Genomic DNA, 19631 nt, shown 5'->3' with positions numbered 1-19631 from the left:
TATTGAATGACTGCCTAGATCACTTCATTAATGTGTACCTCTTGTGGTGTAAATCGTGGGATGCTTAGTTCTTGCAGACGTATCAGAATTATTGTCATCCGTGTTTTTGCTGACTTGTTTATATGCTCTGAAATCAATAAACTTGGTTATCAAAAAAAAAATCATAAAGTGCCAACTGGGGCTATCTGGTCACACTAGACTGGGTCAAATCCAAAAGATCAGACCAACTGCGATGGAGTGCTGATCGAACAGGGACCAACCTTGTCCCAACGTAAAGTAACTTGTCTGCATCATTGACGAATATCCGATTCATGGTGCAGAGGAAGCAATGTGTTGTTGTCGATCCTTTGGATGTAGGCGATGCATTTGTTACGAGCCATGCAAAATCAGAGATGCATTGAAGCTGTAGGTGATGCACATGCCAGCAGCAAAGCATTGTACTCTATCCTCGCAAGAGCTGCGATGCATCACAGTCGAAGGAGATGCTCCAATTCCGAGCGTCACAATGACGGCAATGCATGGATTTTTGCAGTTGCAGCACTTTATACCCATTTTCAAGGGCCCAGGACTAGATTCGCAAGATACTCAGATGGCAGAGTTCAGGTGCTGTAGATAGATGGGGTGGAAGATGTACCTTAGACATCTAACAGGAGACAAGCCAGCAAGCCCTTGGAGTCACTCAGGTTCTGAGTTGGAGAGATGCAGGTCCAGTCCTTCTTACGCCCAGGCAAGGCAAGGAGGGAGAAGGCAGCAGGTTAACACAGCAGAGCTGGAGTCCAGCAGAGTAACAGTCCAGCAGAGTGGCTGTCCTTTCAGCAGCACAGCAGTCCTTCTTCCTGGCAGAGTATTCAAAGGTGCAGAAGTGTACTGAGTTGATGGTGCCAGAGGTCCAGTACTTATACCCAGTTGTACCTTTGAAGTGGGGGAAGTCTTCAAAGAGAGGCCTTTGAAGTACACAGAGTTCCTGCCGTTCCTGCCCTGGATCCAGACTCACTACAATGGGGTATGCAGCCCTTTGTGTGAACATGACACAGCCTATTCAGGTGTAGGTGTCAGCTCCTCCTTTACCATCCTGCACTGCATGGCCCATCAAGATGTGGATGGCCCATCAGTCATACCTAAGCTCCCTTTGCATGTGGCTGTCTAGAGGGAATGCACAGAGTCCAGCTGTCACCCTCCCAGATGTAATATTAAGAGAAAGGCGGAAGGCACCAAATGGCTAAAATAAAAAAAAGCGAGCTTTCTAAAAGTAGCATTTTCCGAATTACAATTTCAAATCTAACTTCACCATATGTTGTGATTTTAAATTGTGATTCCAGAGACACCAGACGTGGAGGTCCAATCTTATCCCAATTCGAAATTACATTAATAAGATGCAATAAGGTAATCTCAATGTTATCCATTGGAAGAGATAGGCCTTTTCCATATTGAAAAAGAAATTTAAGAGTTTTCCACCCCCAGGACTTGTAAAAAGGTAAAAGTACATGTCCTACATGTTAGATACACTTCACTCTGCCCTTGGGCTGTCCAAGGTCTATCTCAGGGTTGACTTATATGTATTATAAATAAAGGTTTAGACCTCACAAGAGGGTTAACTTGCCAGATCGACATTGCAAATTAAAACTGCCTGCCCAGGTTCTGCAAAGGTAGGCCTGAGACATGTTCAAAGGGCTACTTAAGTAAGTGGCACAATCAGTCCTGCAGGCGCACAAGTAGCATTTAATCTACATGCTCTGGGTGCTTGTAGTCCACTGTACTAGGGACGTATAAGAAAGTTGCATATGTCAATTGTGGATAAACCATTGTTACCATGTTTTAGGGAGAGAGCACATACACTTTAGCAGTGGTTTGCAGTGGTAAAGTGCTCAGAGTCCTATGGCCTACAAAAACGAATTCAGAAAAATGGGAGGAGGAAGGGAAAAGCATGTGGGTTATCCTGCAGAAAGGGCATTTCAACATCAAGCTACTGCAGCTCGGACCCAGAAATGAAAAAAAAGCAAGAGAAACACAGAAAACAGAAACCATTTTAAATGTTGTATGAGTCATTTAAACTGAGATCTATATTAACTATGGATACCATAATGTGGAAATTATGAACTATGGTCAATCTTGACATGAAAATTGCACTATATGTGAGTAATGCTGATTAACCTCTTTGCTGTAGGAGTTGGCCAAAGGTTGACACCTGCACACCCTCCTCCTCAGTGTGGGTGATGGCCACACTGGAGAGGGTTAGAAAGGTCCCTCTGCACCAGAGGGTTTTCTTTTAATCTCCCGAGGCTCAGGCTGCTCAGGAATAGCTTGATCAGTACGCACAGCATAATGGTGTAATTGCATACAAAAGTAAAAGGTAAATGAGCTGAAGGGCTCGTTTTACTTTCAATGAGTCAGTGATCGGGGAGTAACCCACACCACCAAGCACTGATTCTAAAGGAAATGTTAGAGTTAGAATGGGGGGAATCTCCTCGTTCGAATTGTACCTCTGTTCAGTGAATCCCTGCTTTGAGATCCCCTCGGGAGTGCGATCCCCAAGCAGGTATCCATCCACTAGACACCAGGGAGAGAGGGGGATGGCCCCATGGGGAAGGCCTTGTGGTCCCACTTTGTAAATATTTTTATTTCACTCTATCTAACACCCTGGGGGGTAGATGGGGCAATTACTCTCGACCTGCCACCTTGATGCCAGGGAATTCTTAAAACAAAACACTAAAAAAAACAGGGGTGGGGGCTGCCCATCATGGGTATGGCTATGCCCCAACCCAATTAAATGGGAACACAGTCTTTTTCCCTCCCTGGGGGGCAGGTAGGATAATAACTCAAAATCTGCCCGCCAAAGGGGGTCAGAAAGCTCTCAAGATGCCTGGGAAAAAAGTGGTATGGGTGCTGTCCACCATGGGCATGACCATGCCCCCAACCTGACTAAATGGGACAACAGTCTTTGCGCCCCCCTTTGGGGCAGATGAGGATAATTACTCCTAATTTGTTCCCCAGGGAGGGACAGAAAGTCCGCTAGATACCTGGGTTATTTACATATATAGATATAAAGGGGTTGGGCTGCCCAGCATGGGCATGGCCTTGCCCCCACCCCAAATAAATGGGAATTATGAAATTACCTCCAATCAGCCTCCTGTGGGGGGGGGGGTCAATAGCCCACTGAACACCATGGAAATTAAAACAAACATAATAGAGAGGTGGGGCTGCCCATCATGGGCATGGTTATGTTCTACCGAAAACAAAAAAGGGGGAACAGTTTTTCTAGCTCCTTGGAGGACAGATTGGGGTAATTATCCCCAATATGCTCTCCGGGGAGGGGGGTAGGAATCCCACTAGACATCAAAGAATGTTTTTTTTTGTTTTGAAATACTGATGCTGGGCCTCCTATCCGTGCAGGGCCTAGCCCATTCAAGGAATAGCTACCCCCTAAACAAGGCATGGCCCTTGAGGGGAATGTGGATTGGAACAAAATAAGAAGAGAGAGACTTGGGGTGCTGGTTCCGGTCAGCAAATGTGTGGCACAGCATTAACTGGTGTCCCTCTGAGTCAGGTAGATAGGTGTACACAGAACTGTGACTTCTGATGTTCCAAAGACACAATGCACTAAAAATAACAGGAAGAGGCAATTACCATCAATACACTACAGACCTCTCAAACAATGAATTTGCAACAACATCAGTAACACACGCTTACAGTCTTTTTCAGAAACACAGCAAGGGAACTGAATGACCGGAACCACGGATTGAACCTTTACACTCCCAAGGAATAACTTGAAATACAGATTGGAGTTACTAGAACTCCCAAGAAAACACTCCAAATATAGATTGGAGCTAATTGACTCTACGCAGGATAAACTCTAAACATAGCTCTCGGTACAGAGCTAATACTTGACTCAAAAGTTCGGAAGAAAGTTCTTATCAGGAAAATACAGAGAAGAGTCTCTAGTCCTTATAGAAACACAATTCAAAGGCCAAGGTTGCAGGAAGGGTCTGGAGCAAGAACAATCAAGGTGATCTGGAGGGAAGTCCCTGAGAGGAAACTTTAAGACAAGTCTATAGTCTTGGGGACACCTATACTCTAGCCTTCTTACTACTATAAGCGGATAGTGCACACTAACTTGATATCAAGTGCTTAACCTAGTACTTCAACTTGTCCTAAGTTTGAAGAAGGTTTTGAGTTCTTGACTCAGGAAGTCGCTGAGGAACTGGAGTAGCTGAGCAGGAGGTGGAGGTGAAGGAAGCAATGAGGGAGCTGGAGCCAGGGGAATCACTGGAGGAACTAGAAGTGCAGCCATGAAGAGCACTGCCCTGGTCCAGTAGATTCTTTCGATGACTGGGTAGGCAGGAAGCTTGTTCTGCTGGGAGCGTAGGCCAAGCAAGGGGCTCGGGTTTGGGTGTGGTTTATGTAAAGGTTGAGGGTCCAATGGATACAGCAGGATCAAGTGTGGCACATGGTGCACGTGGCAATCTGGACGACTCCTGAAGGAAACATGTGTTAGTACACTGGCTTAACCCCACAGGACAAGCATGTGCAAACCAACAGATGGAATCTCTTAACAGGAAATGAAAGTTGTGTTTTATCTAAATGGGCACAAGAGAAAGCACTCCAAGACCCCAGCAATAGCTGGAGCAAGACAAACCATTGGCTCACATGATCAGGGAATGCTTTCAAGTTCGGGCGGATTAGAATCAGGCATGCCATAAGTTGCCACAGAAGTAGCGCAACATGAGCCCTCCACACGAGGGGGTCATAAAAGGGGTTGTCCTGTATGGGTATGGCTATGGTCCCCCCCCAAGTAAATGAGGCAACAGTCTTTCTACCCCCAGGGTCAAGTGGGGGTAATTACCTCTGATCTGCCCCTTGGGGTCAGAAACCCACTGTATGGCAGAAATATATATTTTTAATAAAATAAGTGGTAAGTGTACAACATCAGGTTCCACTTCCACCCCTAAAACCTCAACAGTCTTTCTATTTCCCTCTTGTTAGAAGGTGGATTATTAGCAGGGGTAGGTATGTGCCTATCACTAGCAATAAGGCCACCCATGCAATATAAGGTCCAGTCAAGTTCTCAAGTCGTTAGCCCCTGCTTCAACCCTTGGTAGCTGACTGCGAGCAGGGAAGCTTAACTCAGGGGACAGGTATGTAAAGTATTCAAAAACACCAATACAATAAATAAGGAAGACACAACACACAATAACATTCCTACACTACTTTATAATAATAGGAAATATTTTTATCTTTAAAATGACACCAAAATGACAAAAAGCAAATATAGGGAATTGGGGATATGAATTTTGCAAGATTAAACAGTGTCTAGTGCTTAAAAATATACAGCACCAACTTGATACATCTGGTTGCTCTTCACTGGGACAAAGTAAACATTTGAGGCTGACTGCGATGAAGCCCTGGTCAGATACACTAAGCGTGAGGCCCGGTTAAAATGTTGCCTTTATACTTAGAAACTTTTGTGGAGGATTTTCTCTTGTCATCGTACTAGGCTCCTCTTCAGGCCAGGATTCGAGTCAGCGATGGCCGCTTAGCTCAGCCCATGGCCTCGGTGAAAACCAGGAAGTCTTGAGCTTTGGAGCTTTCAGCGAGATGACCTGAAAGCCAGACCGAGTCATAGTTTGAGATCGGTGGCCTGACTCTCGTCTACTTGTCTGTCTACTCATGGAGCTTTTTCCAAAGGTTGCTCCAAACTTCTGGAACTTCTTATTGAAGTTCCTCTTGAGGGTTTAAAGTGTGCAAAACACAAATCAAAGGGTCCATAAGCTCTGAGAAGGTCCTGGGGAGTATAATTCCCACAATGCACAGGGCAAAAACCTTAAAAGGCCTCTGGACCCACTCCAGGCTGGGGACCTCTTAAGGGAGATGGTACAGGAAAGCTCTGTTAACCTGTTGCTTTCAGGGAGTCCACTACTTAATCCTTTTTGAAGCAAGGCAGATTCTTTATGGCTGTAGCTTTAAGTGTGCAGCAGGCACAGTCTTTCAGCGTACAATCCTGTGGGGTGCAGATCAGGGTTCCAGAAGTGCAGTCCTTCTTCTTATCATTTCAGGCAGCAGATCTGAGTTGCTATACAGCTCTCACATAATTATTTAATGTTCTGGGGTGACAAGTAGGGGGCACGCCTTACCAATGGGGTACAGGGTGCCACCCAAAAGCATGACTGCTTCCTCCAAAGTTTGGCCTATTATTGTCCCAGAAAGCACTGCACTTTAAAATACAAGATGGAGAATTCCTCTCTGTGGGAGTAAGACCTGGCTAAACCAACTTACTGGTGGCGTCATTTCCATTAACACTCCCCTTCTAGACCTTCTGCAAATTCCATTTCTGGGGCTGGCATCTGGCTGAGGGGTACATGAAGAGAGGGTAGGCCTGGCTGGCATTCCTTACTGTCCCTAAAGCAGCCCGATTTGATGTACCCAGCCCCCTTCCTAGCCTGTTTACTGCAGCTGCAGAGCTCACCCCATCAGATAACCACTGTCTCTATGCATGCCACTTATAACCCCATCAAAGCAGTTTGACTAGCCTGTTACGGCTGACTAATCTAGAGAGGTTGCTTTAAGGCTGGATTTTTGCTCACAGAAACCTATTTTCTGTATTAGTTATGATAAATTCAACAGTGGTAAGTTGTTGGATTTATCATTACCAATCTTTTAAGTCCTTAAAATCTTATTATAGCTCACTCCTATAATGAGGTTTATTGTATTATAGTATTCTCATGTTAGCCTATGTAGCTAAAATGCTACAATAGGGAAGAAGAATTGTCAGTTTTTCCATTCCCAGGGCACCTAAAACATCTTTTATAATGTCCCTGCTTATAGTTACATGGCACCCTATCCCTGGGCCACCCAGGGGAGACCTTAGGAGTGACTGATATGTAAGAATAAGATAGATTACCACTTTGGAAGTACCTTTAATGCCAAAGTCGAATTTGCATGTAATTTACTTTTAAAGACAGTCTGCAAAGCAGGCCTGCATTTAAAAATGACAGCAGGCAACCCAGCAGTGCATACTCCAGTGTAGGAAATCTACTAAGCCTACAAACCTCCCTGCCCTATAGGTAGTTTGAATCCCCCTTGCCTTATTATATACCAGGGACTTACAGGGGTCTGTCAATGAAAATTATAATTTCACCTTATTACCATATACCTTTTTATTCAGAGCACTGGCCCTGGGCCTGGATAGCTGAGCCCAGGGAACAGTCAGAGTCTGTTACCACCAGTATCAGCCAAAGAATGGGGGTGATCAGGGCAAAAGGATGACTTTCTCTCACTTGTGAACTAAAGCATCCCATCCCAATGGCAAGCAAGAGGTCTTTTAATTATTTTGGGTGTTGGTTTTACATAAGGGCCAGGAGAGTATGGCTAACTTTCAATATCTTCTCACTTGCAATGGTGAACGGTTGCACTTTTTGGGCTTGAGTAGGCTGTGACCTGTAAAAAGCTACCAGACCCAAACAGGACTGAAAACTATAGATCTGGGGGAGTCCAGGGTGGAATGCTTCATATTCATTTGCCCTGCAAAACTCAGACGTTGACTAAAAACACACATTATCCTTTCTGTAAGGAAAACCTTTGAAATGTGCAGGGAGTAACAGATTTCCTACTCCATGGTATTTCCCCAAGTAAAGTCTCCTCATAAAAATGTGGGCCAAGAGACCTTGTCATGAAAGGTCCTAAAGTGCTATGTGGAGAGATCAGCAATAGAGTTAGCTGTGGGATCTGAGGCCATGCTCAGCAGCCACTCACTGAAACCTATCAGCCGTAGACATTTTTCAAAAGTAGAAAACCAGGGGATTCTACGTTGGTGTGCTGTGCATGAATCCCATGAAGTTGTCTTACCCACATTGCCCTGCAAACCTCAAACTTTGCCTGAAATCACATCACAAATTTTTCTTACATTTTTGCGATGGAAGCTTCCGGAATCCGCAGGAATCTACAAAATTCCTAATACCCAGCATTGCCCCAATTATGCTGATAAAAATGCTGCACCACTGATGTGGTTGGGCCTAGTGCCTTTGACAGGAATGGTTCAAACCGAGGTCAATAAAAGTCCCCATGCAATAGCTCCCATTGACCTTGGCTTGATCCATTCCTTTTGGTGGCACTAGGCCCAGCCACACAAGTGGGTCAGAGTTTTTATTGGCACAATAGGGGTAATGCTGGATGGTAGGAATTTTATGGATCTGTGCGGATTCTAGAAGTTTTCATCATAGAAATGTAAGTAAAATGTGTCATTTGTGGCAACGTTTGAGGTTTACATGGTAGTGTGGGTAAAGAAACCACATGAGAGCCATGGAAGGCACACCAGACTCCCCTAATATTCAAAAATGTGCAGCTTTGCTATGTTTACAAAGGTGCTGCCTTAACAAAAAAGGTCTGGTTTGAGTGGAAAACTGTGATGTATCTATGTTGCATTTGTGGACGTTTCCTGTTGCAGGCATTAGGCCAGCCTGCACAAGTGAGGTACCATTTTTATCAGAAGACCTATGGCAGCATGAATTAGTAGGTTATTAGTTATTACCAATTGAATTACCCTGCATTTGTGCCTTCCAAATGTGTGCCAGCGTGTAAGAATGAAGACATTTTGGAAAATACTCTTTGAATCATATGCTAGTACAAGTACCCACAAATTCAGAGATATACAAATAACCACTGCTCCTAAACTCCATATCTTATGCCCATTTCAGAAATACATAGGTTTCTTGATATCCATTTTCCACTCTACATATTTCACCATATGACATGGTCTATACCCAGTACACAATGAAAAACCATTGTACGGTGCAACCCAGTTGCTGGCTCTGGGTACCTTGGGTTCTTGGAAAACCTACAAATCTTATATATCCTTGCAACCAAAAGGGCCCAGCGGTTGTAATGGTATATTGTCTTTTTATTTTAGCTATTGCCACATAAAGGTACAGATAAAAACGTTGTCACAAATCATCATTTGTTCCTTCTCATTTTTAGTGATTCTTTTGATAGTTTCTTTGGAGAAAACCTTGAGGGATCTACACAAACAAACACTTGCTGAATTTTAAATTATGTTTACTTTTCACAAATCTATAGCTTTTCTGGATCACCCATAAGTTTTATACTGGGTTCTGCCACAAACTCGAAGTAAGTTCATAGCACAAAATATATGACAAATAGGCTACCTCTTTGAAAAAATGCCAAAACTGTGGTAAAAGAGTTGTTTTCTTATTCAGCTCTGCATGTACCTGAAAGCTGGGAAGATGGTGATTTTAGCACAGCAAACTGTTCATTGATGCCTTTATTGGAAGAAAAAAAAGACACTTTTATCGAGAGCACTTTTTCCTATTTTTCCCCCAAAAACTCAAAATGTAGTTATAGTGTGCCTATTTTCTAAATCCCTTCCAGAGGAATCCTCCAACCCTGGGTACTTTCAGAATTCCCAGGATGTTGGAAAAAAAGGACACACATTTAGCATGGATATGTTATGTGGGAAAAAGTGATGAAGCCCTAAGCGAGAACTACCCCAAATAGCCAAAAAAGGGCTCAGCATTAGGGGGAAAGCCCCAGCAGTTAAGGGCTTAAAATGTGTATTCTAGCCTAGGCCGTTTCTAGACAACAACACGCCCAAGCAAGGAAGACACCACAAAAAGATTACCTTGACTCTCTGCCCTTCACTTAGGCATCCTGGGGGATTGGTCTAATGCCTTGTGAGAAAGATTCATTCAATTAGGTAACATCAGAGGTCAAGCAGACCAAGGGAGTTGCTCACGAAACACATCACTCTTAGGCAGCCTAGAACCCAAACAATATCATATACTTAGAAAAATACTAAACGAGTGGGCAGCATACACATAAAAACACTTTGAAATATTTTATCTATAGGATAGAAGGGACTGTATAGCGCATAATCTGTACAATTAGTAGCATTAATAAGAACAACAAAAACAATCCAAGTTGAGTATCGAAGTCACCCCTAGAATTTCCTCTTCCTCTTCAGAACATCTCCTTAGGCAATGGGCAATCAGAAGGTTCATTTTCCAATTGTAGAATGTTTTACACTTCTCTTCGTGCCAGTATTTAACTAATTAATAAGCACTTCACTTATGGTATGGGAATTTACAAACATGGAATTAAAATACTTCACTCAAAATCTCACAATTAAGCTAAGATAAAAGAATCTTTTGGCAGAAGAATTGGAGTTTTCTCCAGAAATCATAGGGTTTACTATCACCAAACAACCTAAAGTAGACAAGATGTGTTACCTAATGAGACGCTACAAAATTAACCAACAAGACTAAGTGGAAAGGTAATATTGAAAAGCATATTTTATAAATGTATTTTTTATCGTAATTTTTTATGCAACTTAAGATATATAAGAGATTAGATTTTATATATTACATATATTAGAAACAAAAATAGCATTTATTTGTATTGCAGTTTCTCAGTTTTTTTATTTTATTGTTATTGTTTCAGGCATTTTAAATATGTTATGTGGAAAGCTGAGGAATTTCTTTGACATTTCCATTCTGCTATGTATTCCAGTGTATCTGGTGTCTCATTTTTACAAATTAAACCTAACACTTCTTTCTTTACTGCATTTATTTTTTTAACTGATAGGTTCTTCACATAGAAAACGCCAAAGACGTTGATTTTGGATACCAATCATTAGCCTCAGACCTAGCAAAAATTTCTGATGCACATTCCTTGAATCTGATTAAACGTCTGTATGTTGACAAATCACTTAACTGCACAAAGGTAAGCTTCAGAGAAGCAGATGTAGAATACGCGTACAATAATGCATATTTGAGTTTCCAGGAAAGTCTGCTGTATCTATTTTCCATTTTACTTTTCTATCCTGTATCGTTCTTCCTTTCATGTATATTTTGGCTCCTCATTCTAGGTTCTGAAATCCTCTCTTGTATAATTTTACATGCTACTTTTACTCTTCAATTTTTGGTTTTATACCTCAATTTAATGGATCTTTGTGATTCTTTTTTGCGCCTCCCTTCATCAAACAATGATCCTCACCAGAGCTCTGATCACACAGATGAATGTAACAATGCTAAATTACTAGCAACTATCCTTGTAACAACGCTTGAGATGTGTATATCATAAATAGCACATTTTTCTAATCTATTTTAACACGCACATGTACAACAAGCTTGAAGTAGAACGTGACCAACGAATGTAACATTCTCTCAGTTTGAAAGTCTGGGCTCCTATCTTAGAACAATGGTTGACAGTCCTACATCGAATTTAAACACCTGTTTGAAAGAGTTTTTGTATAATCTGTTACCTGTTTTCCACACATCCCTGCATCATAATTTTTCTGTCATTCTTGGTCAAGAGTAATTTATGTTCCAAATAAATTGGCAAAACAGATATATGTTTTAAGGACCAATGACAGACATTTGATTGAGCTAATTTAGAAATATTTTTCTAAAGCCTCACTGTATATTTTTGGTTTAGATCCAGATCAGTGAAAATAATCACAAGCGTTCACTTAAATTAGAATTTATGATTGGGTTCTGAGAGGGGCACATAGAACATGTACTTATTTCGGATTCCCATTTTTGTGTTGTAAACTAAGCCAACCAGGGTCAGACTGGAACAGAAAGTAGGCTGGGACGCTAAAATAAAAGTGGTCCCTCATTACTGATTTAGATGGCTAAAAAAGTAGTTCATGTTTGGAAATTGGGGCAGTTTTAAACTTGTAAAGAAATGCTCTAAATGTTTTTTGAAAGATACTGAAGACTGTATGGACGTAAGCGTGCTGCAGGTGACGTTTGTTAAACTGTCAGGGAAATCAACAGTAAAAACTGGCCCCGCAGACCATAACACACACCCACTGTTGGAAAGTGGATTATTAGTAGTGAGAAGAATGGACCTCCCACTGGTAATAAGGCCACAGACACAATAAAAGTTTCAGTAAAGGTAACAATAAATTATTCCCTTGCTTTTTTCTCATCAAACAAATAGTGGAGGAAACCAGGAGTGTATTGTTTGTTTAATCCATAAAGTTAATTTAAGTATTTTTGTGCTTTTCTGTGTTTACAATAACCTATTGCATTAATAAGTACCAAGTGCCTGTGCACCGCCACCATGAGATGCCAAAAAAGACATTCGTCAGCAGTAGCAGCTGCTACCAAATGGGCCTGTGGGGGGGCTCCTCCTCCGGCCTCGATGTCAGGGGAGGACGGCCCCACCCCACCCTATCATTGGGGCTGCTCTGCAGTGCAACTGCAATAGTAAAAATAAAATGATAATAATGGACAGCCGTTATTATCATTTTATTTTTACTTTGCACTTCTTTAGAGAAGTGGGGCCACGATTCTCCACTTAGCGGAGGAGCCGCCCCTGTTCGTCAGCTAAGTAATCTTAGTCAGTGTTCTACTAATGGCTGTGTATAGTCAATTGTGGTATACTTAGGGCTACGGTTATTATAACATATAGGTTTACACCTGTGATCCTACACTAAATTGATGCTTTCAAGATAATGAGGGAAGATGGCCACAATCATTTCTCTGTGCTCTTATGGAGCTACCAGGTTTTTTCATTCCCAATATTGTACCACCTGCCTCTCATTCCTTGTCAACACTTTGGACCAACCCATGCCACTGGGACATCTTTTTCACTGCTTAGCCTGTGTAGTGGTCACAACTGCTCCCCTGAGTTCCATACCTGCTGTTTGTCTATGTTCTCATATTGGCTTCTTGTTAGAGTATGTGCATCTCATAAGTTGAGCCCCTGATTTCTCTTCTTTGTTTTTTCATTCAGCGTTATCTTTCGCCATTGTTTACTGTGCAAAAGTCTGCAAATTGTTCCAGTGGCAACTGTCTTTATTTGGATCTCAGTTTTGCACATTGGCTTCCCATTTAACGTAGCATGTGACGAATCACTGAGTTCATCAAACTGAGCTGTAATTGTTTTTCCTTCTACTGGTTTAAGCATAGTTTTACTCCGATGGCCATAAAGTAGAATGTTCTGAATAAGCAGGTTCAACACGAAACTGTGACATCCCCATGGGCATAAATACTTCCTCCTCAAAAGTCGACCTCTAGTCCCATAAATAATGCATAGTTCAAAGTAACATTGAGCCACTTAATATTGTAATTGCAAATGCATTTGTATAGCGCTTACAACCCCATGTGAGGCAAGGAATTGAACGCTTGACTGCGAGTAGCACGCATCTTTGAAACCCAAGGTTAGTGGTTCATCCAGTGGTTACTGTTGCTTATGATGATCAATCATGTGCTCTCAAGAAAACATTGCATGCATTTGCTCCTGATACTCCAGTTACTTTGTGATCGATTGTATTAATACCAGTTAGGTGTGATCATTAGTGGAGGCTACGTGGTTTTGGGTCAATAGTTGGTGAGATAGATAGGTAATGTTGTATTGTAGGGAAACAGATTTAAACAAGCATTTACAATGCAATGGTCTCGGCATTGTTAAAGTTAGAGCTATTGGCATTGCTGTTGACATTATTTTTGTTTTTGTTTTTAAAACATCTCTCTCTCTCTCACAAAAATAAGACTTATTTTTGTGAGAGAGAGAGAGAGATGTTTTAAAAACAAAAACAAAAATAATGTCATGAGCAATGCCAATAGCTCTAACTTTAACAATGCCGAGACCATTGCATTGTAAATGCTTGTTTTTAAGTCCAAAGAACATGTTGATACATTTTTACCTCCTGGTCCAACACAGCTATTAAACTAGAAATGGACGGCAGGACCAGTTCCTCTTTTCAGAAGTGAGAATGGACACTGAACCCCTCAATCAGTTCGGGACTTTGGCCCTTTGAGAATATGCACTAAGAAAAGGACACAGCCAGGGGGCCAAGTAGATTGGTTCCAATTTAAACAAGCATTGCTAAATTGCTAAAGTCAATAGGTCTGGCCTTGGCTGGCAGGAGTGATGGTGGTTTGAATTTAAATTTATGTTGCAAGTATACACCCAAAAAATGAAAAACGAAAACATGCCGCAGCCTAAACTTGGAAGCCATGTGGTTGTAATAAAAATTTAAACGTAACATATTAACCATTGCATATAATTTTACAAAGAACAATTCTGGTGCTCTCTCAGGTATGTGTACTTAGAAAAAATAAAAAACCTTTTTAGTTTTAGCACACATCATTTGAAAATAGGATTCTTATTTGCAATGAAACGTTGCCTTTGAATTCATGTCACCTGAAGACATAGTTTAAACACATAAGGATAACTAAAAAAAAATTTGAAAAGAAGAATGAAAAGAAAAAGCCTTGACAAAAAATAGTGTTGGTATACAGAGCCTGTTAGTGATATGCATTTCTTTTTAGGTAGATGTACTCATGCGGTCAAGGGAAATGTCGTCACCCTAGCTGGCTATGATGTAAACAAATTTCCGATGCCTTGGAATATGCGCCAGCGTCAGTCCCTGCCATCAAGTGAAGGTGTCTGATAGACAATTAACAAAATTATTTACTGGCCGGGGTTTCCTAGGTTATACATGAAGATTCGTAGTAATGGGGTATTCTTGAGCGCTGTTCACATGAGACAAGTGTGTCCTAATTGGGCGAAATTCCTAACACAGCGTCGTTTTTACAAAGTGTACAGGTTTCACCTCCTTCAACTGCTGTCTCAAGCTAAAGAAAATACCGGACTGTTTACTGAGAGCAAAATAAATAATGATAACGTTTCTTTATTTATACGTTCTACTTTATAGGGGGGGGGGTTAATAATATAGGCTACCATTGTCCAATGTAATGTCACTCAATTTCCTTTCCTAGCACTACTAGAATTAAAGTCTAAATTGTCCTTTTTGGGATTCCACTGTGACCTTGTAATTAATGCAAATGTCGAAAACGAGCATTAATTCAACTGCATATGCCGATATTGGACTGAGAAAAGTCTGATTCATCCACTTATGTGCCTGTAAGGTCCTTGTGTCCTTTCTGATCAAGTATAAATTCACATTTGCACTATTCGTGGATAAGCCCCTTTCCATTCACCGGACAGTAAATGTGTTACCAGCCACATTTGGAGTTAAAACGAAATGGAGCCATCATGCTTTCAACCTGGAAATGTCAGCTGCCCGAAGTACTGGAACCTCCTGGGTAAAGTGCGGGGAAGAATTCTAAATTACCAGGGAAATCTGATCCGGAATTGTCAGCGCGGCGCTCGTGATGAGCTCCATGCTAATTATGTATACAAGTGAGCATGCTGGGCTGCAAAAATCCTATAAAAAAGTTCCCCTCGGACACAATTAAAACATGAAATCGGACGAAAACTGTGGTTAGGCGGTGCTGCCTCCGGATAAAACGGAAGTGACTTATCGAATGCACAGCCAACCATAAGCCTGTTAAGAAGAACAATTCCACAGTTAACAAATGGCAAGCGGCAAGAGAAAGTACCCAGGAGTTTCACCCCTGATACTGATTACTTGAAGTCTCGGAGAGACAGCGCATGCGCGCTGCCAAGCCGAGACCTAAAAATGAGAGGTTGTGATCTGTGAAATGTGGTGTAAGCCAGATGCAGAATTGCAGTAAGAGAGATTCAAACAGACAGGCAGACATGAGAGTGAGAGACTATACGCAGAAATTAAGGGCATACAAAAGATGGAAGGTAAGAAGAGGGGCATACTGAAGAAAGGTAGAAGAGGAGTCAAGCAGGAGTAAATCAAGGTCAATTTTGTCATGCTTGGATTTTAGGAGTGTAGGCGTTCTGAGATAGCTAGGAATCTGAAGATGTGAGTGGTAAAAAGAAACAACATCATACATAGTGCTCCATGTCTGGGGCAGACAGCTTGAACATGAGATTCCGAGCGTACACATCATTTAAACATTAAGGGGCATATGTATCAAACGATTTTTTAAACGCAAACTCTGCGATTCGCAAAATAACAGCGTTTGCGATTAAAAAATCGGTAATCGGGATGTATGAGCCAAATCCCATCGCAAAATTAAGGAATTGCTAATTTAGCGATTTCTTAATTTTGCGTAAGCATTTAAGAAATCACAAATTGCGATTTCTTAAATGATATGTAAAAAGCACCCAAGTTGTGCGAATTATCCTTAAGAAATCGCAAATTACCACCAACTTCCAGTTAGTGGTAATTTGCGATTTCCTTTCAAAAAGCACTTTTTTGAATTTTACAAAGTGCCACGTGGCGCTCATACATGCCCTTAGGGCATGTATGTGCGCCATATGCACACACATGCTCATTTCAGGGGTGCATCAGGGTGTCATCATGACACCCTTGCACCTTTGAAATTATTCTCAAATTGCGATTAGCAAATTGCGATTCGCTATTTGAGAATTACTTCCCATTCATTCCTATGGGTCTCCTGGCCCATAGAAATGAATGGGCAGGTATTCCTTAATTGCGGTTTCGCAATTTGCTAATCGCAATTAAGGAATTTTAAGAAATCGCAAAAAGTTTGCAATTTTTTTAATACATCCCGTTTTGCAATTCTCAAATAGCGATTCTTTAAAAATCGCTATTTGAGAATCGCAAATGGTGATGTTGATACATATGCCCCCAGGATCATAAATCTGACATACACCAAGCCTAGAGCAGCCCTTTTAAGCATAGTCTGGATTATCCCAACCTTGGCACTGGGTCTGTATGCTGCACAAGGGGAACTTCTGCTTATGTTTAGTGACTAAGACATGTTTTGAACATTGCACACAAACTTTGATGCCCTTAATTGGTAATTGTGTAAACGCAAATGCAGGGTTTTTACTGTGCCAAAGCCTTGCAAAAAGGTGAATGTCTGCACCCATCACCTCTGTTCCATTCCCTGTGGAATGTGCTTACAGTGATCTAGCACCTCACCCCTTCCTTATTGTAAACAGGGGTCTCAAGCCCTCTTACTGAGGAGTCCTTCCATTAGGGTCCTTGACGTCCTGTAGTGAGAGTTACAAGATTGATCATGGCAGTGGCATGAAGAAGTGACATCACTGGACCTAGCTTCTTGTAGAACACTGCCCTGATGCAGGACTTGTGCTCATAGGCTCCTGGGCAACTGTGTGCAGCAGAAATGTTTGAGAAATTTCATTGGTGAAGTTTTTCTAGCTCCACTTTTAATTCCTCTGCTTGCCAGAAGACCCAGTTAACTAAGAAGATGGTATCTTTTATAAATCGGTCTTAAAAGTGAGAATAGATTAGCTGAAAAGAGCAGTAGAATTATAAACATGGGTGGTGCAAGGACTTGGGACCTTTTTGGAGTGTGTAGCCGATTGATCTTTCTTGTTACATTCTGCACTTGGAACCTGTAATAGAGTGGCCCATGGACCTTTTGACTATCTCTTGGGCACACTAGCCAGAATGCATCAGCACCTATTAAGAGCAACACAAAAAGTTACCATAATGTGTCATTTAATTTGAATGTAGAGCGTAGTCTTTCAAAAACATATTTTTTTCCAAATTAGAGTGTTGTGTTAATGTATTGCTTTGTAGAATATACACATGTTTTGAAACTATCTGAAGTTCCTTTTAAATATTGGCTTTGGCCTTTATGGAGCTATAAACTGAACTTAACTCAACTAAGGTCTGTCATATGTTTCTAAGACTGTGTTATATTTGACCATGTGTCCTTAGCCACTTTACGTTGCATATTTCAGGAATTCATCGATTCCAGTAAGAAGCCCTACCCATCACAGCTGGAAATTGTAGATTTCAAGGAACACCCAAAAGAAACCAGAGAGCAGATCAACAAAAATATCAGTGAATTAACTAATGGCAAGTACTCTTTAAACAATGTTGTGGGAAACAAATATTAAATAATATTAATATGTGGTTATTGAATGTAAAAGTCACTGGTGTGCTTAAATTACATAATGATGTTTAACCAGAAGTAGCCATCAGAATATAGGTGCCAAACTGTGGTAAATAATTTAATTACCTGTACTATTTTTTGATACGGGAAACATTTAAGAATAACTCAGTAAAATGAGAGGCAGAATCCGTGGTATTAGAGGTTCTGAAAGGGCTTTATTCCTTATACAACTCGAGTTGTAGGCATCATATTCCATCACCACAGAGGTTCAGGAAGTGAAGGCAATACATTATTGACAGGTAATCATTTTTATAGAAAAGGCATTACAGTGAAAACAGATGCAATGGGCGTAACAGCTGATAAGACAAACTAAAATATGCATGCGTAACTAAAATAGGTGTAACTAGAAAACGTCATTATACATGATGTCATAAGTGGGTGGATCTATAAGAGAATCTTGCAATGTCAGCAGAAATACTTGGCAAAGATGCGCGCGCAGCCGCATGACGTGTGATTGACGTGCAACTGGAGGGTGCAAGGGACTTGACATTTAGCTCTACATGTGGAGACAGAAGTCTGAGGGGTCAAGTCAACCTAATCCCAAATCATATCTAATATCCTATGTTTAAAGAACGGTGTTATCCAAAAGGAAAGGTCTCTCGGACGAAATCTATTCTATACTGACTGTGAGTGCGTGTACAAGCGCCTAAGTGTCTACATGAGATGCGAGGGAGCAGAAATCTTCCATAGTAACAGGGGCTATGAATTACTTGCACGAAGACAGTGAGGCCAGGCCTCTTGCTTGGTAGCTGGAAGAATGTTTATTTAAACTACTAGACAGGAATGCATTGGATGAGGAGCGGAGCAGATAACTTGAAGGTGAAATACAGTTTTTGGCAGGCAGACAGGCCGAGTCAGGCACCGTTAGCCGCGCAAGGAGTAGGACAAAGTTCATGGATACAGATGCGAGCTCAGACTGGAGCTGTCAGAGGTAGAAAGCAGGGAAAAAGTTTGATGGCAGAATCAGGGCCTACTCGCCTGGACTGTAAAATGAAGTAAATGAACCACATAAAGCCGGTGGCCTTTCGTACTTAGGAATGGAATATCCAGCCCATTCATGGCGGATCTGAAAGAGGACATGTTGACGGTGGACGCACATATGTTTGCGTCTTCATAACTGGAACTGGAGGAAACATACATGTACTTGTAACTTATACATGGAGCCGTTGGGGTCTAAGATAGGGGACATAACTGATCACAAAAATCCATATTTCCTCATTCCCTCCTTGTCCCCTACTGACCCTAAGGAGATATCAATCTTCATTAATCCATCGATCTGTTCATATAGCATCATTTGTTCTTCTTTCTTCTTCCGGGATCTTGAATGAAAACTTGGTGGTGGAATACACGATATGGCGCACAGACCACAAATCGCTGGTCCACATTGTAGGCATAAGCAACAACTGAATAGTATGAGAAAGCCAATACCTAGGAAGGATAGGATCCTCCATCCCCAGGCTGACAACACACTCCAAAACCAACCGGACCAAGTCCAGGTGCCTGGATTCTGGTGTATCTGGCTTACAATCTTATGAAGGCGAGTTATAGCTTTATATACAGATGGCGAATTTTCTGGGATGAATACGCAGCAACTTGATCTGATGACCCTACAAGCTCCGCCCCTATCGGCCAGGATGACGTCAAGGACAAGACGATTTTGAAGAACAACAATCCGCATCGCAGACTGCTCCTCTGTTAAGTTGCCTAAGGCAGAAATAGTTTCATTTACTACGGCTTCAAGGGTCCTAGTTAATCTACGTATCAGCTTACTATTGGTGACTGTACCTATATAGGGAAAGAGACCTTTATTAAAATCTGTATATTTTTCCCATGCCGTTT

General features: G+C 41.5%; 1 protein-coding gene across 1 annotated transcript in view; it reads left to right on the top strand.

The window, feature by feature from the left end:
* SERPINB5 (serpin family B member 5) overlaps nt 1–19631 on the top strand; it is a 138272-nt gene that overhangs the window by 58330 nt on the left and 60311 nt on the right. Inside the window, exons 3-4 of the mRNA XM_085607026.1 lie at nt 10591–10728; nt 17578–17695. Coding sequence (XP_085463152.1) covers nt 10591–10728; nt 17578–17695 — 256 coding nt within the window. The remainder of the gene's footprint in view (nt 1–10590; nt 10729–17577; nt 17696–19631) is intronic.

The sequence above is a fragment of the Triturus cristatus genome, chromosome 5_2 (assembly GCF_964204655.1).
Source record: "Triturus cristatus chromosome 5_2, aTriCri1.1, whole genome shotgun sequence".
Taxonomy (NCBI): Eukaryota; Metazoa; Chordata; class Amphibia; order Caudata; family Salamandridae; genus Triturus; species Triturus cristatus.
This window is presented reverse-complemented; position numbering and strand designations above follow the sequence as displayed.